The following is a 25,989-nucleotide window of genomic DNA, read 5'->3' as shown; positions in this document are numbered from 1 at the left end:
ATATATATATATATATATATATATATATATATATATATATATATATATATATATATATATATATATAAACATATACAAGAGATTAATTATCACCACTCTCCTTCTACCATAAACCCACGTTCATTTTATTAGTCTGTTTTCTTTTTTCGATCAAGCACCACAACCACCAACTTTATAGCTGTTAACGTTTATGTTCTACTAGCCAAACTGCAACCATTCGTTTTCTTTCCTATTATTGTTCAACCCACAAATATAACCACTTTCGAATACAAATTTAGTTAACTAATACTGTTAATTGAGTGTCATTATCACTTAGTATGCAACTTGAATCATAAAAGGAGACAGGTGAATTTTTTGATGATTATGATTATGGAGTGGGACAACAAACATTGAAGACTTTTTGCTATCTTACACCCACCATTTAAGAATATGAATGATAATGATTTGTTGTAGAAGTCAAAAGGAACCACAGTATTCGATCATATACTGTGAGGCTTGTGATAATTTAACAAATATATACACACTTACATATGAATGATAATGATTTGTTGTAGAAGTCAAAAGGAACCATAGTATTCGATCATATACTGTGAGGCTTGTGATAATTTAACAAGGACATATAACAGAATATTAATATAGTAATATATGTATATATGTGAAGTGTTAAAAAAAAATTCGTGCAACACAGTATAGCCATCTCACAAATTGAATCACTCTACCGACAACAATTCACGGAATAGTATATCGTGCTCCGTTGTAAATTAGTGGTGGATAAAAGTACTCAGAAAAATCTCATATTTTTAAATTAAATAGCTTTATTTATTTTGGTCATTATGGTATAAAATTCAGTCATTAACTATTAAATAAAAATTACATTAATTATTCACTCCCAACCCCAAGTAAAATATGATAAATGTAAAAATTAGCAATTAGCTCCTAAATATACTTTTAATAAGCCTATAATTTATATCACTCATTTTCGGATCACCGTTTATTTTAAAATTATATAAGTTTGAATTTAACTTGCTTAATATCAATCGGAACATCAAACGAGTATTACAATCATTTAATAATTATTTTTAATATACTTTATTTATATATAGAGATATATTTTAAATCATAATTATTATTATATCCTATTTTTATTTTATTAATTTTTAATAACAACAACATATAATACATCAAATTATATTTCGAATTATTATTTATATGTACATACACACGTATCTATTTACAATTAATTATTCGTGAATCGTCGAGAGCAGTCGAAGGTCAATTGAATATATGAACATCGTTTCAAAATTTTCTAGACTCAACATTACATACTTTACTTATCGTATCGAAATCATATAAAGATTAAGTTTAAATTTAGTCGGAAATTCCCGGGTCGTCACACCACCACAACTTGTCGTCACCCCTTAGCGTACAACCACCATACCTCATCTTCTTATCGAGAGGGCACTCACTAGTACGAAAAGCCCCCTCCATATCGAAGATCCAACGATTGCTCTTTAGCGGATCTCGTTCACCATCAAAAGTGGGAGGTTGAGCATCCTTGAAGTTTTTGTAGTAGAAGTCTCGCCTTCCTATATTATCTTCGCGGAGAACAACCTTAACTTGTTCCTTGACTAGATTGACTACTTGCTCGTCAGTCGTATCTAAGAACATCTTTTTAACGTCCTCTAGAAACTCCGCCTTTTGACGTTCGAAGATGGCCTCTACCTTAGCCATGAACTCGGAGTCCTCGCCTTGATCACCATTATCATGTCCGTTCCTCGTCTTCATTCTACGAAATGAACTCGGTTAGGAACGCAACACGAATAAATTATATACACCGTCGCGAACAATAATCACAATCAAATAAATTCGCCACCGTTCGCACATCCCATCTAGTTCAATACTTGTTGTACATCACTTACTTGACTTGGCTTGCAACCGTAATAATGGTCGAGAAGCATTATTACGCTCACACGCCATGCCGAGCTCATGAATACAACAACCATCTCGCTAGATGTTCAACACAAAACAATATGATTAGTAACAACATAACCAATACATAGCTAGTTCACCTACAATCTAAGGCACTAGCTAAAACCCGAGCCGACCCGTAATCCTACAAGTCCCGCAACAAATAAGCACACACAAAAAGTCTAAGTCTAGGCACCTATCTCAAGTCACCTAAATCCCTTAGACCATGCTCTGATACCACTTGTAACGACCCAACCCGTTATCCAACTGAAAACGTGAAATATATATATATTTTTTTATACAGATAGCCGCGCACCCCCTATAGTGCGCGGCGCGCACAAGGCCCAACAGGTTCTGTCCGGATTTTTCAATTTTCGTTTAATGATCTCTTGCTTCCCGACATTTTTAGACTAAAAGTTTTTCACAACATTTTATAATATGTAAAACTAACACGTTCCAATAATAAAACAAGTTTTACGACACCAGGCCTACAATGGCCGTTTTATGACTTTCGTACAAAATACAAGTTTTCGACTACATGAGTTTAAGTTCCAAATACACTACGAGCATGATGTTTGGGGATAAACTACCCAATCCTAAGTCGAAACCAAAAGTAATCCAAGCAAGCATCAAAAGGGGAAATCATCTAATCCCGAGCATACCCTTGCCACGTTCGCCTCCGAACCTAAAAAATGTAAACAACGAGAGGGTAAGCTAATGCTTAGTGAATGCAATACTTATACGCATACATACATAATCCAAGTACGTGCATACACCTAAACAAACAACACAATATCATTAGCAAACCACAATAAACGAATAATCAACGTACAATGCTAATAAAACTTACGCATCCCAATATACACAATGTCGACATTCGACTCGATGGTGGCCGGCGAAGAGTAGTAGGTCAAATACGTTAACTACTCACCACCCATCGCAATGCGTACGTGGCCGACAAAGAGCAGTAGGTCAAAATCGTTAACCACTCACCACTACGCCCCATGAGGCCGACGAAAAGTGCAACCGAAATGTTAACACTTACCTCAATCACAAGGATGGCCGATGAAAAGCGGAACCGCTGACCATCCCATGATAAATGGCCAACGAAGAGCGGATCCCCAAATGGATAACGTTCATCATTTACCCCAACATACCTATGTAGCTGACGAAGAGCGATAGGTCAAACGTTAATCACTCCCCACATAACCAAACATACACATGTGATCGATGAAGAGTGATAGGTCAAGCATTAATCACTCGTCACATAACCAAACGCATACACACTCGTGGACGACGAAGAGTGATAGGTCAAACATTAATCACTCGCCACATAACGCAATTCGAATATAGCCAACGAAGAGCTATCCATACGGATATCACTCACTATATTTTCCAACCAAATTGTGGTCCCCGAAAAGTGAATCCTAACGGATGTCACTTACCACGCCGCACGCAAGCAACCAAATTTTATACATAAACGTATAAATATTCCACTCACCTCGATTACTTGAAAAGCAATCCATACTTGAGCTCCAAATCGTCCAAATGCAAATCACCTAAGTAATTCACAACAAATAAACCAAACACTCTAGCTTATAACCAAAATACCAATAAGTGCAATATTAACCCAATTGTACTTACTTCCAATTTGACTAAGTCAAAATCTTACCCGAAACACCCATAATCACAATCGACTAGTGATTATGTTCCAACAACCCATTTACTCAAGGTTTCATCATCAAAACACATTACTTGCATCAATTTACACAAAACCCATTTTGACCTAATCTCAAGTCAAAACACCCATTTGCAAGTTTACACTAATAATCACTTATAACCTAAGTTAACAAGTGATTTCACATCCAAACATGATTATCAACCAATCAATTTCATCATCCAATCCAAAACCCACCAACAATGGTTATCAACACCATTTACTAACTCAATCACCCAATTATCAACTAGTGAGTTTACTCAAGAACACCCAAATCAAAACCCCAATTATGAACACTAAATCAAACTATGAAAACTCGGAGTTAGAACTTACCAATACTACCACAACGTAGCCAAGAGCGAGATGAACAACCTTAACACTTGAGATTTTGATCGATTCAAGCTCCTTCTTCTCCTTCTTGTCCAAATCTCTCTCTAGAAATCTCTCTCTCTAAGAATGAAATGAGAGTGTTTGTGGATTTGAAATGTGGTCAAAAACTAGATCCAAACTGATAATATGGCCACACATCCGGCCTCAAGTGAAAAGACCAAAATGCCCTTCATTTAATTCAAACTATCAAAAAGCAGGATTCTGTCGCAGACTAGGTGCGCTGAGCGCACCACTATATGTGCGCGGCGCGCACAAGCTCCATCTCAGCTGTCAGTTTCAGTCTGATTATTCAACGTTCATGTACACCTGTACACTTGGGTGTAGGGTCTTACAATAATATAATAATAATAATAATAATAATAATAATAATAATAATAATAATAATAATAATAATAATAATAATAATAATAATAATTATAATTATAATTATAATAATAATAATAATAATAATAATGATATTACTAATACTAACAATAATGATAATAACATTAATTGTATGAATGATACTAATAATATATTTTTAATATTGGTAATAATCTAATAACAATAATAATAATAATAATAATAATAATAATAATAATAATAATAATAATAATAATAATAATAATAATAATAATAATAATAATAATAATAATAATAATAATAATAATAATGATGATGATGATGATGATGATAATAATAATGAGTAATAAGTAAACTACCTCAAAGAAGTAGTTCTAACAAAAATGCCCAAGTTCGGGTTTGAACCTGCGACATCCCGCTAACCCGTTAACACCTTTAAACCAAAGATCCAACGATTTGTTTTGGTAATACATCTCGTTTTTATATACTTATAATATACCAAACTGTGCATCTTCTTCACCATAAATTATAATTATCATCGTTTCTTTTTCACTAATGGATCATCAGTTATACCATTATAATATCAACATAATATCATATTATCATCATTCTCCTTCACGAATTCATGTATCATCATCGATATCAAATATCGCGTATCAGGATCATCGTGTATCATCATTCTTTTTACCTCGCTTCATCATCAATTATCCTTATCAAAATTTCACTGTTATTATCGTGACACCTTAACTGCATCGTTATCACCATCGTATCATTTCATCATCTCATCTATTCGTTACTTCATCATCTTATTCGAATCGTGGACTTATATAAACCGAAACTGCTCGTCACCATTCTTGTTGGGCCAGAATAATTATTTGAGCCTAAGTTAATCTATGTTGGGCCATAAATGGTTAATGGGTTGAAAAATAAAAATAAATAAAATGATGGATGTTTGTGTAGTGCTTCTGTTCCTCTTTTCCCTTCTTTTTAACCGACAGAAAATAGAAAAGGTAGCAACATCATCATCATTACGTAATCATTATTACTTCATCACCTATCCTTAGCATTACCGTTCATCATCCTCATCGTCTATCATCATCATCATATAACATTATCACAGAAAAGAGAGTAGCTCGAGACATGGTGGTGGCGGTTTGGTTTGGTTTAAACAGAAACAGAAACAGAATCACCGTAGCAGTAACTAACGTGTAATTCAATGGTTCTTTATGGTAAAGCTATGGTGGTGGTGATTGTTTTATTGGGACAGGATTAGAAATGAAACATCGCAGCAGTTTTTGGATATCTGAATACAGCAAAAAAAAAAACGGCAAAGCAGTAGCCCAACATAATAATTTTTGGCCCATTTATAAACAGAACATAGCAGCCTAAGAAACTAATGTCAATCATGCCCAACCGTATCCACAAGCCTAATTCGATTATTCTGATTGCTAAACTTTATAGGGTTATTTGTGTTTGTGGGTTTGGTTTGAAAACAGAATAATAATCACCTAAATCCCTTTTCAGCTCACATGCTCACGTGTAATATCTATTAATCATGTCTTCCACTATGGTTGGCCAAAAAGGAAACAATGAATATTCTAAAGTAGTTTTGATTGATAATATTATTCGAAGATTTCAATTTCAAATATATATATGGGTTTACATAGCTGCAGCGGTTGTAATTGGGTTGATGTCGCGATTTCCATGGTGGGTGTTAATTGAAACAGAAAATAGAGTGTTTAGAAATCGGATCATCATAGTTGCAGGTTACCTTCACGTTCATTTTTCTCAGATGAAGCAGAAACGAACAGGAGACTGGAATTGATCATTTCAAAACAGAAATAAAGATGAGTATGCTGGTGCAGTTGAAGTCGTAGCAGTTGCAGGTTTATGAGGAGATGGTATGGTTTGTTTCACGAAGGAGATAACAAATAAAAGAATGAGAGAGAGAGAGAGAGAGAAGAAGAAGAGGGTTGTGATGGTTAAATGGTGAGCCATGGTGGTGATTTGGTGAAACATGATTATGATGAACGATGGTTTGATGATTAAAGATGAAGTGAGATGGTGGGTTAAGCTTCGGTTGCTCAAGTGTTGGTGATGTTTCCTCTAATACTCTCTCAAGTATATCCATATATAGATATAGTAAAAGATATTATGTAACTAATTATATAATAAGGATTTGATAGATGAATAAGACTAGTAACAAACACAACAAAATTGTACGTTCTTGAGTCAGTAAATTCAAAAAGGTGATGGGTTGTGTTTTGAAAGAAGACAGAGAACAGAATGAAAGAAGTATAAAAGTTGAGGTGGATTGCTAACAGAATTTGGATACATCTGTGATTGAATTTGATTCTAAAACAGGATTAGAGACTGGAAACAAAAGAGTGATCGTGATGTGCAACTGATATTGTTTGTATCATTGATTGGATTCAATTTGTAATCAGGTAAGAATCAATTGAAGTTGTTTTGTAGCTAGATTGGGTCGACAGGTTTATGCAGTAACAATATTTGAAGGACGATTGTGAAGTCGACATGTAACAGAACGTAGACAGGATTCTTCAAACAAGAAGAAGAAACAAGAAAAGAAATAAGTCAGATTATGACCTGTAACAAAATTCGTACATTCTTCTGTTACTGATTTCTATCAAATTTTGTTTTGTTCTTGTGATTTAATCTTAATTGGTACTAATTTGAGATAGGGGAATCAAATTAATCACAGTATGATTGTAACGTGAAACTGATTTTGATTCTGTGTTTGCATAATTCTGTATTTAATTAATCTAAATACAATAATACTGATTCATATAGTGTATATGTATATATCAGTATATATATATATATATATATATATATATATATATATATATATATATATATATATATATATATATATATATATATATATATATATGTGTGTGTGTGTGTGTGTGTGTGTTTTTATATATCTGTATTTATATTTCATTATTATATATAATTTGTATTAACAAGTAATTAGATATATTAATAATATTAATATTAATATTATCCGATTAATACTAATAATAATAAGAATAATGATTAAAAGTATTAGGAATAATAATAATAATAATTTTGGAATAAAAATGATAATTTTTTTAGTAATGATAATGATATAACAAATTACAAGTGTTAACTTTCATATATTTTATATTGAAAATAATAAAATAACTAATACTGATTTTATATTAATAATGAAAGTAATAATAATATTAGTATAACTATTATATTTTTACTTGTAACTACATTTAATATATTAATATTACAATCTATTAATTATGTAATGATATCATTCATTATATGATAACATTATTTAAATATTTGATACTTATACATTATATATATATATATATATATATATATATATATATATATATATATATATATATATATATATATATATATATATATATATATATATATATATACATATTTATTTAGAAGTACAAGTTCGTGAATCATCGGTAATGGTCGAAGATCAATTTAATATATGAAACAGTTCAAAATTTTTGAGACTCAATGTTACAGACTTTGCTTATCATGTCGAAATCATATAAAGATTAAGTTTAAATTTGGTCGGAAATTTTCGGGTTGTCACAGTACCTACCCGTTAAAGAAATTTCGTCCCGAAATTTGATTGGGATGGTCATGGCTGACAATAAGTATGTTTTCATGACGCATACGAGCTGAAAATTAAAGTTTTATCATCAGTGAGTACTATGGATAAACAATTTGATTTTTGTGAAGAGTACTAGTGAAGCTATCACAAAAGATTGAGATAGAGATTTAACTTTTGACGTAGTCACGGTGGATTTTCGGAATTCAAGGAATTTAGAAATAATCTTCGAAATCTATATAAGATTTGATTCTTCGGTAATCAAGGAAATTATGATTCTCTTTAATTAAATGCGGTAATCTGTCTCGATTGTTTCGTCTGATATTTCATTATAACTTGATCTCTTTAGTTCCATTATTTTCATCAATCTTATACTTTCTTCTATTTTGAAGCTTCGTGCTTTTGTTTTCTTCCTGACTTAAAGTGATCAAGACATCTCGGATTTGTAGATCAAATCTTTGGATTTCAAATGATCATGGCTAACGTTCTAAGAAAGAAATGGTAATAGCACGATTTGACTTGTTAAATTACCAGAATCACGGAAAAGACCGAATCATAAAGAGAAATATTTTCTTGATGTTTTTAGAGATTAGGTAGAATGAAAGAGTTATGTAACATGGCACATGATGAGGGTATGATCTGTGAACCATCATCACGTTCCATTAGAAATTCAGCATGACTTACTGTAATATAATCACGTTGGTCAAGCGCCATTATATTATACTAACTCATGCTTCAATTCTCTACACTTCTCCAGAAACCATTCATAATTCAAACTCGAATTTTAGAGAAATTTAGAAATTAAAATATTTTCTTTTATGATGTAATATAGATAGCACGAGGAGATAAATAATTTCGGACAAAGATATTTAGGAAGGTATCTTCAGAAATATCGAAGATATTCATAACAAAAGATACGATGATATTTTAGAATTTAAAATATCTAGAATCGAAGGATGAGGCAGAAACTTTTCCGCAAGGATTTAAGTTAAGTAAGGAGCAAGGTATTCGCTAAAGATTTTAGCAGATACTGGTCTGGATTCTGTAATTACAGGTTTAGTCCTTGTGATTTATTCACAGCCTCCTTCATAGTTTGCTCAATCTGTTTTTCAGTTCCAAACACACCATTCTTTATTATTAAGCTTCTGACCATTAAGACCATCTATAGCTTTTGCTGCTTCATCTGCACTCAATGTTATCATATCTGAATCATTGGTTTTCAATTCGAGGTGTTTGCAAGAATTTCGAAGGGTTTGAATGCAGATCATAATCGTCAAGATACAATTGATGTTTAGGATGAAATCAAGTGGCAAAATTGAAGAAAATGTTTAATTATAGAAGATGTAGCTTATTAACGATGTTTTACATCAAAATGTGTTATAATTTATATTTCCTATTCTTTTTTTTTCAAGGTTAGTAGTCCAATAGTCCAATATATGATCTCAGAATTTAAAATATCTAAGTTCAGAATATGGTGAAGAAATTTTACGTAGTTAATTAATTGGTTACTAATTAATTTTATTTTATTCATTATTTTCTTCATTATGCCACTTGTCAAATCTTGACTTGGATTTTTATTGGCAGAAACTCGTATATGAAATTGATTTGGAATGAAAATGGTTATTCTTTGGTGAACGAATACGTGTATCTGTGGTTGTATGTAGGATAGTAGATGACTGTTGAATCGGATTTGAAGAATGTACAGTGTAACACATTAATGTGAAATCTAAATATTCCTCGGGTATTACCTACCCGTTAAAATATTTTCACCATTAACAGTTTGTACAAAAGAATTATTAATTACAATCTTTATGAAAATATACTTACATATATATTTTCTTCAGATGTAATCGTGGATTTAATGAGTTAATATGATATAAACTCATCTGATTTACGGTTAGAACTAGATTACATAATCTCTAAAATATTAGAAATTATATAATCATCATGTAGAACGAAGATAAATGATGTAGAACGATAGGTAGAACGATGATTAGGTCCGAGGTATAAGTTGTGATGTTGAGGCATGTGATGTTGAAGCTTGGGTTGTTGGTGGTACTGTTGGTGCTGGTGATGTTGCTGAAGCTGGTAAGTTTCGCACCATATTCTCCAAATTGATTACTCGAGCGCGAAGCTCGTTGACTTCTTCTATTACGCCGGGATGATTGACTGTTTGAACAAGTGGATGAATTAGGTTTAGAATTGTAGATATTATGTAATCGTTGCGAGATATCTTGGCAATGAGGGGGAAAATGGTGTTTCGGATAGGTTCGCCGGTAAGTGATTCAGGTTCTTTGCCAAGAGGTGAATTTGGTTGGTGGAAAGAATCGCCTTCTTTTTGTCTCATTGATTAAGTTGACTACGAACTTAGCCCCAATTCATCCAGAATTGATGATGGCTGATTGGTTGATCCATTCCGGTTACACTGCTTTCGGTGCTCGAGTGGAAATCCATATCGGAATAGCTGTCAGAATTCGAAGAACTTGAACTGGTTGTAGAATTCATCTTACACGGTTAGATAAAGGATTTTCGATATGAAATGATTCTCGAATATCGGATGATATTCTATCTACATAGAATACCCATATATAGTACAGAAGATCCAGTAGATTACGGAGGGAGTTAAGGAAACGTGTCAGACAAGATTTAATGTGATGAGATATGAATTTTTCTGTACACCATCTATGCAATAATTGCAATAAGACGTGTCAAGACTGAAGATGATAGGTAGGTAATTTTCGACACGAAATGATAAGCAAAACTTTTGACAAGCAGACACGGTCGAAGTCCAGACTCACTAATGCGTCTTATCAACTATCAGTTAGACACACTAATGCAAGACCTGGTTCGCTAAGACCACCGCTCTGTTATCAACTGAAAGGACCCGTTCATACCGATTATAAATGATTAACAATAATTGATTTCATAGCGAGGTATTTGACCTCTAAATGATACATTTTACAAACATTGCATTCGTTTATAAAAGACAAACTTTCATCACATCGAAAGTTGATGGCATGCATACCATTTCATAATATATCCGACTATAAATGACTCAATAATATTCTTGATGAACTCAACGACTCGAATGCAATGTCTTTTGAAATATGTCATGAATGACTCCAAGTATTATCTCTAAATGAGCAAATGCACAGCGGAAGATTTCTTTCATACCTGAGAATAAACATGCTTAAAAGTGTCAACCAAAAGGTTGGTGAGTTCATAGGTTTATCATAAACAGTAAAATTCATCATTTTGATAGACCACAAGATTCAAATACAGTACACCTATCTCGTGTACGAAACCATTTTTCATAATGCTTAGCAGAGTAGGTTCGTATCCTTTTCTCCCCCGTAGGTTGCCTCACGATTTTTAATAACCGTACACATATCTCGTGCACAAAAATAACATACACATAACCTGTGTATAAAATCATTCTCTCTATACATAACATTCACTTTGCATTCATTGCTTGGCTTGGTAACCGACCTTAACATATAATGCGCATCAATAATATCCCCAAAACAGAACATCTCGTCTGTATAATATATAAACTTCGAAGTACTAAACACCACGCCCACTAGCTCTTCCGTCTAGTGAACATTCTGGGTGGGGGTGTTAAACCCGGTAGCTACCTTTAGGATTTGCGTGAATTAGGGCCATACCCATTTCTAATTCTTAGGTTACCAAGCAATAATAATCAGGGGGAAAATATTCACAACAATTAGTGGCAATTATCACGTCCAACTAATTCAATCATAATCCACAGAACTTCTGTCTGCATAATAATTTATTCGAGGAATGTTTTGCTTGTGTCTATCTCGTCAAACATTTATAAAAGCATTTCATGTATTCTCAGTTCAAAATATATTTCAAAAGCATTTAATAAAGCAGTTATAAAAACAGCGCATGTATTCTCAGTCCCAAAAATGTAAAGAGTAAAAGGGAGCAAAGGAACTCACTATACGATATTTTGTAGTAAAAATATGCATACGACGGAACTGAACAATGCAGGGTTGGCCTCGGATTCACGAACCTATATCATTTATATATATATATATATATATATATATATATATATATATATATATATATATATATATATATATATATATATATATATATATATATTAACACTTATAATTGTAATCAAACCAATTTATATATATATATATATATATATATATATATATATATATATTAGTGATATCATTTTATATTAATAACTTGTATGTTTCATAAATGTATTCATTTTATGTACTTTAAATAAATAAAAATATAGTTATATTATATGTATTAAGTATAGTTTTTATATAACTAATAGTTACTTGATAAAAATAATATTAATGTTAAAAATAATAATAATAATGATAATAAAAATATTAATGATAATAATAATACTAATAATACTAATAACTATGATAATAATAACTTTACTACTAATGATAATAATGATAATAATAATAATAATAATAATAATAATAATAATAATAATAATAATAATAATAATAATAATAATAATAATAATAATAATAATAATATTACTAATACTAACAATAATGATAATAACATTAATTGTATGAATGATACTAATAATATATTTTTAATATTGGTAATAATCTAACAATAATAATAATAATAATAATAATAATAATAATAATAATAATGATAATAATAATAATAATAATAATAATAATAATAATAATAATAATAATAATAATAATAATAATAATGAGTAATAAGTAAACTACCTCAAAGAAGTAGTTCTAAAAAAAAATGTCCAAGTTCGGGTTTGAACCTGCGACGTCCCGCTAACCCGTTAACACCTTTAAACCAAAGATCCATCGATTTGTTTTGGTAATACATCGCGTTTTTATATACTTATAATATACCAAACTGTGCATCTTCTTTACCATAAATTATAATTATCATCGTTTCTTTTTCACTAATGGATCATCAGTTATACCATTATAATATCATCATAATATCATATTATCATCATTCTCCTTCACGAACTCATGTATCATCATCGATATCAAATATCGCGTATCAGGATCATTGTGTATCATCGTTCTTTTTACCTCGCATCATCATCAATTATCCTTATCAAAATTTCACTGTTATTATCGTGACACCTTAACTGCATCATTATCACCATCGTATCATTTCATCATCTCATCTATTCATTACTTCATCATCTTATTCGAATCGTGGACTTATATATACCGAAACAGCTCGTCACCATTCTTGTTGGGCCAGAATAATTATTTGAGCCTAAGTTAATCTATGTTGGGCCATAAATGGTTAATGGGTTGAAAAATAAAAATAAATAAAACGACGGATGTTTGTGTAGTGCTTCTGTTCCTCTTTTCCCTTCTTTTAAACCGACAGAAAATAGAAAAGGTAGCAACATCATCATCATTACGTAATCATTATTACTTCATCACCTATCCTTAGCATTATCGTTCATCATCCTCATCGTCTATCATCTGTAAAGACCCGTCCTAATCCATTCGAACGAAGTCCATATCAATTATAAACGATTCACAACAGTTGATTACATCGCGAGGTACTTGACCTCTATATGATACATTTTACAAACATTGCATTCGTTTTTGAAAAGACAATCTTTCATTACATCGAAAGTTGACAGGCATGCATACCATTTCATAATATATCCAACTATAATTGACTTGATAATAATCTTGATGAACTCGACGAATCGAATGCAACGTCTTTTGAAATATGCCATGAATGACTCCAAGTAATATCTATAAAATGAGCAAATGCACAGCGGAAGATTTCTTTCGTACCTGAGAATAAACATGCTTTCAAGTGTCAATCAAAAGGTTGGTGAGTTCATTAGTTTAACATAAATAAACATTTCATAAGTTTAATAGACCACAAGATTTCATATTTTCATTTCTCATAAACATACGTCCCATGCATAGAGACAAAAATATCATTCATATGGATTGAACACCTGGTAACCGACATTCACAATATGCATATAAGAATATCCCCATCATTCTGGGATCCTCCTTCAGACATGATATAAATTTCGAAGTACTAAAGCATCCGGTACTTTGGATGGGGCTTGTTGGGCCCGATAGATCTATCTTTAGAGTTCGCGTCAATTAGGGTGTCTGTTCCCTAATTCTTAGATTACCAGACTTAATAAAAAGGGCATATTCGATTTCGATAATTCAACCATATAATGTAGTTTCGATTACTTGTGTCTATTTCGTAAAACATTTATAAAAATTGCGCATGTATTCTCAGTCCCAAAAATATATATTGCAAAAGCATTTAAAAAGGGATCAAATGAAACTCACCATAATGTATATTGTAGTAAAAATACTTATGACGTCATTGAACAAGTATAGGGTTGGCCTCGGATTCACGAACCTATATCAATTACATATATTAAAACATATAATAACATTTAAACAAGTTTATTTAAATATTATTATTTATTAATAATTAACTTAATTATATTTATTTATATATATTTTAAATAGATACTTAATATTTATATACCAAATTTTTATTAATGTGTTTAATATAATTTTGTAAATCATTTATGATAATTATTATATATTAATGATCAAAAATATCATATAATGTTTTAAAATTAATACTTATATATATATATATATATATATATATATATATATATATATATATATATATATATATATATATATATATATATATATATATGATTATATTTTAATATAGATTATAAATAACTTAACCAATATTGTATAATGATAATCTTTTATTAAAAAAAATAGTATTTAATATTATTATAGATATGGTGTATGTAATAAATATAATTATTTATATAAAAAAATTATTTATTTGTTATTGTAATAATAATGTAATAATGATAATAATAATAATATTAATAGTAATAATAATAATAATAATAATAATAATAATAATAATAATAATAATAATAATAATAATAATAATAATAATAATAATAATAATAATAATAATAATAATAATAATAATACCTACTATAAAGAATATACGCGTTTTATTTAGGGTTCCCAACACACACACTGATTCAGATCGAGTTAGCAGAAGCAACCCGTAGAGAGAATTGTCATCATCGATTCAATCCATTAACAATCATCATCGCTATTATCAATCTTCTTCATCATCGTTTCCCAATTTTAACAGGAACAGAAGGATGAGACTGAAATCTTTCGGTGGTTTTTAAGGTTGAATACGAATAAGAACAGAACAAACTTGATCTAATAGGTTCCGATTATCATTGTTATCAATATCAGGTACTTGATTCATTATCATCCTTTCTTCATTCATCTATAAATTTATTCTGTGTATTATTTATGTATTTAATTAATTATTATTTTTATTTTTCTGAATCAAGTATGAACCTTAACAATGGAAAGGTTTTAAATGTTATTGATGACGATTTGAGGTATTTTGAAGTATGTAGTGATGGTGATTGATTTGGCGATTTGATTGAATGAAAACCCTAATTAGAAGTTGAAATGTGTAGCAGCAACATGGAATTACAGGTCTGCTAATGGTTGGTTGCAGGGTGTTTATTGAATCACAATGGTTTCACATAATCTTCTTCATATACAACAGGTATGATCCTTATTAATTCATTTGGAAGGATAGTCTGGTTATAATCAGTCAAACAGGTATGTATATAATTATCTAATAAATCTTGATTTTTCTAACATAATATAGTTTGGAGTATAGATGAAGGTAATATATATTATGTATTTGTATCCATTAGTTTAAATGAAATCTTGTATAACTATTAATCATATATTTACCTTTTCATATATATATATATATATATATATATATATATATATATATATATATATATATATATATATATATATATATATATATATGTTCTGTTATGTGCTTAAATCAAAGATTTTGTTGTGGTCTTACCAGAGTTGTAACAGCTTGTAGTACTAATCGTTAATGATTATGGTAAGGATTCGATTGTAAGCAGATTCAACATATGGCTGCATAGCAGTAGCAGTAACGTGTTGATGGTGTGGTTCAGTTTGGGTACATGATTGTTAACAAGACAGAAGTTGGAACAACTTGCAGGTGGTTTTGGATTCTGGGTTTGGTTCACAGTTATACTTCGTATTTGAATTATTGATTGGTTGGAAATGTTTATAGTGTTGTGGTTTGTTGGTGAAGTGATTTACAGCTGCAGTTGCAATTGCAGTCTTCGATGGTTTAAATGATAGTCTCGGGACAGAAAGAAACAGGTTAGATGCAGCAGTAATGGTTCAATGTTGTGATTTCATGAAGATGGTTTTTTTTTTAACTGAGTTGAAATAGAAGACAACCTGCAGCAGCTGTGATGGTCTGATGGGAGTGTTTGCAGGTTCCCTCATGGTTTGGTTTGGCTTCAATTGTAGGGTGGTGGCAGATGTTCTAAGTGAGTGTTCATGCTTCGGTTGCCGGATGTTCAAGAGAGGAGGTTGGACGATTGTTAAAGGTTCAGACAGAATGTAAAGGTAGTGATAAGTTGGTATTAATGGTGATGGAAGTCTCGGTTGTGGTGGTCTTTCAAGATGGCATATGGAGAATGAGAATAATATGTGTGTCTAATATATATGTGTAAGTGCCTGAATGTAATATATACCTATATTCTAGTGTTCATAAAAGAAGAGAAATAAAAAGTGGAAAAAGACTGCAAATAGAATTTGGATTGTTCTTCCAATTTAGATTGTGATTTGTACTGAATGATTTGGGTTAGTAATAATTTAAAGACAGATACAAAAATTTCAAGTAGTTTGATTATGACATAAGGCATAAAGTTGATTCTGTAATTTCCTTTTTTTATATAATTAAAGTCACATTATTAATTAGTAAATATAAATACATATTTTATTAATATTAATTTTTTTTATTAGTATAATTGGAAATAATAGAAATGCAGATAATTATAATCATAGAAAATAATAACAATAATAATATTACCAATCAAAACAATACTAATAATAATAATAGAAGTAATAATAATGCTAATAATACATAATAATAATGATATTAATAAAGATAACAATAATATTAGTAACAATTTAAAGGTATCAAATTTTATATCTATACTTTGTATTAAAATATAATATGCAATTTCTAATTAATATTACATATTATCGATTATGTGATACATTGTAAATTTATAACATATTTGAATATTTATACATTTTGTTATGAGTATATATATTATTATATGTTTTTGCATATTATATATGTAAGTATGTAAGTGCTTTACATATGTAAGTAATATATATATTTATTAAAATTTTTATATTCTTTCAACATATAAGGTTTATATCTTTTATATATAATACCCAATATACATATATTAATACTTCTTTATGGATATCATATATATATATATATATATATATATATATATATATATATATATATATATATATATATATATATATATATATATATATATATATATATATTTATATATTAATAGTTACTTAATTATCCTATTTATTATTTTTACATCTTTAATTCCAATTGATTAAAGTGTTTAATATCATATATAAACTCTTATATCTATTTTGATATATATTTATTTACACACAATTGTTCGTGAATCGTCGGGAATAGTCAAGGGTCAATTGAATATGAAAATAGTTCAAAAAATTGTAGACTCAGTTTTACAGACTTTGCTTATCGTGTCGAATTTATATAAAGATTAAGTTTAAATTTGGTCGGAAATTCCCGGGTCATCACATCATCATCATCATATAACATTATCACAGAAAAGCGAGTAGCTCGAGACATGGTGGTGGCGGTTTGGTTTGGATTAAACAGAAACAGAAACAGAATCACCGTAGCAGTAACTAACGTGTAATTCAATGGTTCTTTATGGTAAAGCTATGGTGGTGGTGATTGTTTTGTTGGGACATGATTAGAAACGAAACATCTCAGCAGTTTTTGGATATCTGAATACAGCAAAAAAAATAAATAATAATAACGGCAAAGCAGCAGCCCAACATAATAATTTTTGGCCCATTTATAAACAGAACATAGCAGCCCAAGAAACTAATGTCAATCATGCCCAACCGTATCCACAAGCCTAATTCGATTATTCTGATTGCTAAACTTTATAGGGTTATTTGTGTTTGTGGGGTTGGTTTGAAAACAGAATAATAATCACCTAAATCCCTTTACAGCTCACATCCTCACATGTAATATCTATTAATCATGTCTTCCACTATGGTCGGCTAAAAAGGAAACAATGAATATGCTAAAGTAGTTTTGATTGATAATATTATTCGAAGATTTCAATTTCAAATATATATGTGGGTTTACATAGCTGCAGCGGTTGTAATGGGGTTGATGACGCGAATTCCATGGTGGGTGTTAATTGAAACAGAAAATAGAGTGTTTAGAAATCGGATCATCATAGTTGCAGGTTACCTTCACGTTCGTTTTTCTCAGATGAAGCAGAAAGGAACAGGAGACTGGAATTGATCATTTCAAAACAGAAATAAAGATGAGTATGCTGGTGCAGTTGAAGTCGTAGCAGTTGCAGGTTTATGAGGAGATGGTATGGTTTGTTTCACGAAGGAGATAACAAAGAAAAGAATGAGAGAGAGAGAGAGAGAGAGAAGAAGAAGAAGAGGGTTGTGATGGTTAAATGGCGAGCCATGGTGGTGATTTGTTGAAACATGATTATGATGAACGATGGTTTGATGATTAAAGATGAAGTGAGATGATGGGTTGAGCTTCGGTTGCTCAAGTTTTGGTGATGTTTCCTCTAATACTCTCTCAAGTATATCCATATATAGATATAGTAAAAGATATTATGTAACTAATTATTTAATAAGGATTTGATAGATGAATGAGACTGGTAACAAACACAGCAAAATTGTACGTTCTTGAGTCAGTAAATTCAAAAAGGTGATGGGTTGTGTTTTGAAAGAAGACAGAGAACAGAATGAAAGAAGTATAAAAGTTGAGGTGGATTGCTAACAGAATTTGGATACATGTGTGATTGAATTTGATTCTAAAATAGGATTAGAGACAGGAAACAAAAGAGTGATCGTGATGTGCAACTGATATTGTTTGTATCATTGATTGGATTCAATTTGTAATAAGGTAAGAATCAATTGAAGTTGTTTTGTAGCTAGATTGGGTCGACAGGTTTATGCAGTAACAAGATTTGAAGGACGATTGTGAAGTCGACATGTAACAGAACGTAGACAGGATTCTTCAAACAAGAAGAAGAAACAAGAAAAGAAATAAGTCAGATTATGACCTGTAACAAAATTCGTACATTCTTCGATTACTGATTTCTATCAAATTTTGTTTTGTTCTTGTGATTGAATCTTGATTGGTACTAATTTGAGATATGAGAATCAAATTAATCACAATATGATTGTAACGTGAAACTGATTTTGATTCTGTGTTTGCATAATTATGTATTTAATTAATCTAAATACAATAATACTAATTCATATAGTGTATCTGTATATATCAGTATATATATATATATATATATATATATATATATATATATATATATATATATGTTTTTATATTTCATTATTATATATAATTTGTATTAACAAGTAATTAGATATATTAATAATAATAATATTAATATTATCCGATTAATACTAATAATAATAAGAATAATGATTAAAAGTATTAGAAATAATAATAATAATAATTTTGGAATAAAAATGATAATTTTTTTAGTAATGATAATGATATAACAAATTACAAGTGTTAACTTTCATATATTTTATATTGAAAATAATAAAATAACTAATACTGATTTTTATATTAATATTGAAAGTAATAATAATATTAGTATAACAATTATATTTTAACTTGTAACTACATTTAATATATTAATATTACAATCTATTAATTATGTAATGATATCATTCATTATATGATAACATTATTTAAATATTTGATACTTATACATTATATATATATATATATATATATATATATATATATATATATATATATATATATATATTACATTTATATATATATATATATATATATATATATATATATATACATATTTATTTACAAGTACAAGTTCGTGAATCGTCGGTAATGGTCGAAGATCAATTTAATATATGAAACAGTTCAAAATTTTTGAGACTCAACGTTACAGACTTTGCTTATCGTGTCGAAATCATATAAAGATTAAGTTTAAATTTGGTCGGAAATTTTCGGGTTGTCACAATTAAAAACAAGTAGTCCGGTACAATCACGTTTTCACGATCTCTATGTAGATATCTTCTAGGTGCTCTTGGTATGAGTTCGACTTTTTCATCATCGCTTAACTCATCCAAATTATCAAGTAATTCAAGTGCTTGGTTATAATTTAGATTATTTGTGATCGTTAATACCGCATTTACGTTGGGATCCGAATTTGCGGTACTGCGATTCGTATTGATATATTTGAAAGTGAAAATGGTTAAATTAGATTGTATTTGGATATGGAAAAGTGATAAAATGAGAGTTATGTTTGAATAAAAATTAGGAAATGGAGATGTATAAATAGTATAAATTAATAAAAATTAATAATAATAAATTTAAATGAAATGAAATAGAGCTGTTGCAGCCTCCAACAAGTATATTTTTGCCTGTTACTCTCGTCCAACAACATTTCAGAAAAAGACATTCAACGGACGAAACGAAGGGCGAACGCGTGGACGCTTTGCTCGCATTGACGTCCAGGTGGACGGAGGTCTGGGCGGGTGGAAAACAGACTGTTGGAAGCACTCTAACTAGGTATAAAAACACGGGGACATACTATCATTACCTTTTCCTATTTGACATTTTCCGCAGATTTAAACTCTGAATGCTATTTATCCCCTTTTCGTTTATTTCTACGAATATTGAAAAAGGACAATGACCTGAAAAAATAACATAAATTACACAATTTAAAAATAAAGGTAATATGTTTGTATCCACCTCCGGAGTGAGTTTTGTTTTTCAAGAACACTCAAAATATAAGGAACTCTTGCATCTATGCCCATGCCCATGCCCAGCTTCTGCAAAATGTAAACAAACAATTGAATGATAATTTTATGTTGCTATAATTATTAGGGGTGTTCAAAACCGGATATCCGAAAATTCGGATATCCGAAAATTCGGATAGTGGTTTTGGCCATCAGATATCCGAATTCGAAATTTCGGATATCCGAAATTTCGGATTCGGATATCGGATTTTCCGAATATCCGAACTTCCAAATTTTTAATTTGAGATCTGCAAAAGCTTATAGTCATCCACTTATATACTACATATAAGTTCTTTCCCCTCCTATGTGTGACAAGTTCCACATATTTCAATCTGCTCTAAACTAGCAATTTTAAGACGCGATATTTCATTCACCATTAAACCGTTTCAGACTTTCTTTATTTCATTTTAAAGCCCTCATTAGTGGTTACATAACTCAATAGTCGTTAATATATATCACTTTGTTATATATTAATTGGTGTCGAAACACATTTTTTCAAACAAATTTTCCAACACGTATCTATTATATTGAGCAGGGGATGGATAATTAACGTAACATTGTACCTTTTTATGATCCATAGTAGGATACTTAAACTATAAACTACTTTTGGTATACTCTCACATGTCTTGCCACCTACTACTAGTTTAGAAGAGGCTACCGAATACTTTCTTCTTGAGGACAGACAGAATCGACAAGCTACAGCAACACAATGAAGATTATAAATAATCTATTTATTTAGAATAGAATTATTAAGTTTAGTGTTTACAAACAAAAGTAGTATGATTCTTAACTATTCTTCTTTCGTTGGTGTCCATCGCTAAAACTTAAAAAACAAAAGATAATTGAAGGACAATTACAACAATATGACATATATTGGTGTTTTTTAAGTACACGCCTGACCTCATCATTAATTAGTTGAATCCCTCCTTCCTAAGTAGAGCAGTCAAACGGAAATGGAAAAATATTGATGATTTGAATAAAGGAGATGCAATTCAAAATTTGTTTTTGGGGTCTCAAGATGGTAGATATGGCTGTTCATTGGCAAATGGAGGTGGAAAAAATGTCCTTGGAGGCTTTCGCGGCATTCGATGAAATGACACGTTTAGCCGAAGAAAGCGAGCAGGGTGATGGATACACTAATGTATGTATGTACCTATCTGGTGTTTTGAATGTTTTTTTAGGAAAAATGTTCAAGAAAATTGCTAGTCTATTTCAGGTACACGTTACACTGTTTCATGTTGATGTATTGTTGAATTTTCAATGACCATATAAGACCACTCCCAATGGTCCGCCCTCAATCCCTTCCTCACCATTCTTCCTCGAGGGCTCCATTGGCATTGGTGTGCCCTCCCAAGCCCTCAGTCCGCCCTCATAAGATTCGCCCTCATCTTTTTCTTCCCCAAGCATCTTCCAGCACGAGATCATTTTTTCTTTCTTTTTTTCTTTGCTTTATTTACTTGTACTTTAGCATAAACAACCTTGTACATTACTTATTTAATTAATTTTGTGGGGTATGTGATTGGGAGGAAGTATGTCATGGTTGGCAATGATGTGTCCTGAGAGTGTTATGAGAGGAAGTGGTGAGAAATGAGGAGAGAGAAAGCTGATGTGGCGCTGAGGAAGTGTCCATGACGGTGTCATGGTTGGGAGTGGTCTAAGTACATGTTATTCTTTTGAAGTTTTCTAATGACAACCCTTAGGGTTGTCTTTAAGAAAAAATTTATGCATTAACTTGTGATACATTTGTTGACTTAGTGGTGGTTATTTCTAAAGAATGAGTAGTTACATTGAATGTACAAACATAATTAACATGTCCAAATATCTTAATGACAACCCTTAATTAGAAAACTTCTATTCTTTTTTATGTTAAGAGTAAGGATGATAATAAAGTTTCTCATCATTGTTTCAGGGTGTTTTTAGTATTAGAACATTCTCTACTGCTGAGCACATTTTCGAGCATGGATTTTTCCGTGTTCACCGAGCCTTTGCTCAAAAAGATCTTAATGTTAACAAATTTCTTTTAACATATGTATTCATATTTAATATTTATGTTCCTTTTTTACATAATATAAAAAGAAGTCTTGCTCATATCGCCGTTTTCTAGTTATATTGCGAAAATGGGCTTAATCTGCAATTGAAAATTTTTCGGAAAATTCTCCACAAAATTTTGCCCGATTTTGTGGGGAATGTAGAGACTTCAAATATGTGTTTTGCAGCCATTATTATTCATCAAAACGAACTGCACTCTCATATATTGGCATTCAATATCGATCTTGTTCCCGGTGCTGCTCATGTAGAACGTGCTCCTTACCGACTCTGAAAGAATTGTAATTCGTGTATTCCTTCATAACTTTGATCGGTATATATACACACGTATCCCTATCTCTATGTAATAAGCATCCCTTTATTTTTGGGATAGATACAGAGAATAAATCAAATGATATTACAAGATAAATGACATAAATAATAAGGTTGACTTTAATCCTATAGCTAATATACAGCTAATACTCCCCCGCAGTCGAAGCCTTCGGTAGCGAAACGCGTAGACTGGAACGAAACTCGTCGAATAATAATCTGGGTAGACCTTTAGTAAAGATGTCGGCGATTTGATATCTCGTGGGAACATGCAAAATTCGGACTTGTCCCTTGGCAACTTTCTCCCGAACAAAGTGAATGTCCATTTCTACGTGTTTAGTTCTTTGATGATGAACCGGATTACCAGATAGATATATAGCACTCATATTATCACAAAAAACTAGTGTAGCTTTCGTTATGGGACAATGTAGTTCAAGTAAAAGATTACGTAGCCAACATGATTCGGCCACAACATTTGCGACTCCTCGGTATTCAGCCTCGGCACTTGAGCGAGACAGTGTTGTTTGTCGTTTAGAAGACCACGAGATTAAGTTGTCACCATAATAAACACAATAACCAGAAGTGGATCGTCGCGTGTCGGGACATCCACCCCAATCCGCATCAGTATAGGATATAAGATCAGTGGAACGAGACCGAGTGATATGTAAACCGAGAGAAAGAGTCCCTTGTACATAGCGAATTACACGTTTTAGAGCATTCATGTGTACCTCTTTGGGATCGTGCATATGTAAGCAAATCTGTTGTACATCATAAGAAATGTCCGGTCTAGTGAAAGTTAGATACTGTAATCACTGTTGTAAACGGCGTCCGTTGCGTCTGTTGCGACGCCTGTTGCGGCGTTTTAGTGACTAAACCGTTTCGACCTCGTCCCGTTTTCTTATAAGCCGGTCAACGGTCAAAAGTCGTGTCAAATGCAGAAAAAATTGGGTCAACGCCGGTCAAAAGTCAGAAATTTTGTTAAAATCGGTCATAAGTCGGTCAAATCAATCAAAATTGACTTAGTTTAGTATTTCATTTTGTATTATATTAACGCTAATAACAATTATAGGTATAAACTTGTCAACGAAGGTTTTTTAGTTCTAAAATATGTGTAAATATATATTTATATATATAAAAGTCAACATTAGTCAACATCCGTTTCGACCCCGTCTCGGCCCGGTTTTTTCCGTTGCGACGTTTTGAGGTCGCTACCGTTTCGGCCCCCGTCTCGTGTCTTTTTCAACCTTGACTGTAATGCTCCAGCCAAGCTTCTATATTTGGTGGAATTGGCATATGGTTTCCCCTGTTTAGAACTAAGTTTTCGTGATTTATCAACAGGAGTGGACACAGGGTTGCAATTGGTAAGACCTGATCGTTCTATAATTGACTTGGCATAATTTTGTTGAGAAAGAAACAGACCTTGTGAGGAGCGAGTGACCTGTATCCCCAAAAACGAATGTAGAGCACCTAAGTCTTTCATGGCAAATTCGCTAGATAAAAGTGAGATTAATCTTAGTCGAAGCTGATCATTTGAGGATGTGAGGATAATATCATCAACGTACAACAAAAGATAGGCAATGTCATTACCATGGTGATAGATGAATAAAGAATGATCACATTTACTATGTACAAACCCAATAGTCGTGGAATATTCGGCAAACCTTTGGTACCATGCTCGAGGGGCTTGTTTTAAGCCATAAAGGGACCTTTTCAAAAGACAAACGTGATTTGGATAGTTCTTATCACGAAAACCAAAGGGTTGGTGCATGTATAAAGTTTCATTCAGATTCCAATGTAAGAATGCGTTTTTAACGTCAAGTTGGTTGATTTTCCATGATTTAGAGACCGCGATGCTAAGGACCATGCGTATGGTGGCTGGCTTGACTACGGGGCTGAATGTTTCATTGCAATCGATACCAACGTGTTGTGCTCTACCATCTCCAACTAATCGAGCTTTATATCGTTCGAATGAACCATCCGACTTTGTTTTGTGCCTAAAAATCCACATAGATCTAATAACCTGCATGTTAGATAACCGAGGAACCAGTATCCAAGTATTATTTTCCATTAGAGCCTTATATTCGTCGGCCATAGCACGTTTCCAATTTGGGTCAGCGAGAGCTTGGTGTGGGTTGGATGGAAGAGGAGAGGGAGAAGTGGTTGCGGAGAGATTAAACGGAATTTTGGGATTGACAATACCCGACATGCTACGGGTAACAATTGTGCGTGGAGGATTGGGTGGAAGTGGGGGATTTGGTTGTGTAGTATGTGAAGAGTTTGCGGAAACAGGTGGCGACGAAGATAATTGAGGAGAAATGGACGGCATGGAAGGTGGTGAGGAATTAATTGGGCTCGTGGAGGTGGATTGAGGAGTAGTAGGTGTTATTGGGCTTTGTGGACTAGTAGGAGTTGGTGTTGTTAGGCTTGGTGGACTGGACGGATTTATAGAAGTAGAATGATCAGTAGTAGTGTTAGACGATTGGTATAGAAATGGATGAATGTCATCAGTGAACGATTGGTAGGTGTCGGGTGTAGTCGGATGTAGT

General features: G+C 31.5%; 1 protein-coding gene across 1 annotated transcript in view; it reads right to left on the bottom strand.

Moving 5' to 3' along the window:
• The window catches only part of LOC139868902 (histone deacetylase 14, chloroplastic-like), a 43,073-nt gene extending 20,560 nt beyond the window's left edge, over nt 1-22,513 (bottom strand). The window contains exons 1-4 of the mRNA XM_071857239.1: nt 22,354-22,513; nt 21,071-21,121; nt 20,890-20,983; nt 20,344-20,504 (exon numbers count right to left, since the gene is read on the bottom strand). Of these exons, the coding sequence (XP_071713340.1) occupies nt 20,344-20,504; nt 20,890-20,983; nt 21,071-21,121; nt 22,354-22,513 (466 nt within the window). The remainder of the gene's footprint in view (nt 1-20,343; nt 20,505-20,889; nt 20,984-21,070; nt 21,122-22,353) is intronic.
• Between the last annotated feature and the right edge of the window lie 3,476 nt (nt 22,514-25,989).

The sequence above is a fragment of the Rutidosis leptorrhynchoides genome, chromosome 9, assembly GCF_046630445.1.
Source record: "Rutidosis leptorrhynchoides isolate AG116_Rl617_1_P2 chromosome 9, CSIRO_AGI_Rlap_v1, whole genome shotgun sequence".
NCBI classification, from domain to species: Eukaryota; Viridiplantae; Streptophyta; class Magnoliopsida; order Asterales; family Asteraceae; genus Rutidosis; species Rutidosis leptorrhynchoides.
Note: the sequence above shows the minus strand (reverse complement) of the source record. Positions and strands in the feature narration are given on the sequence as shown.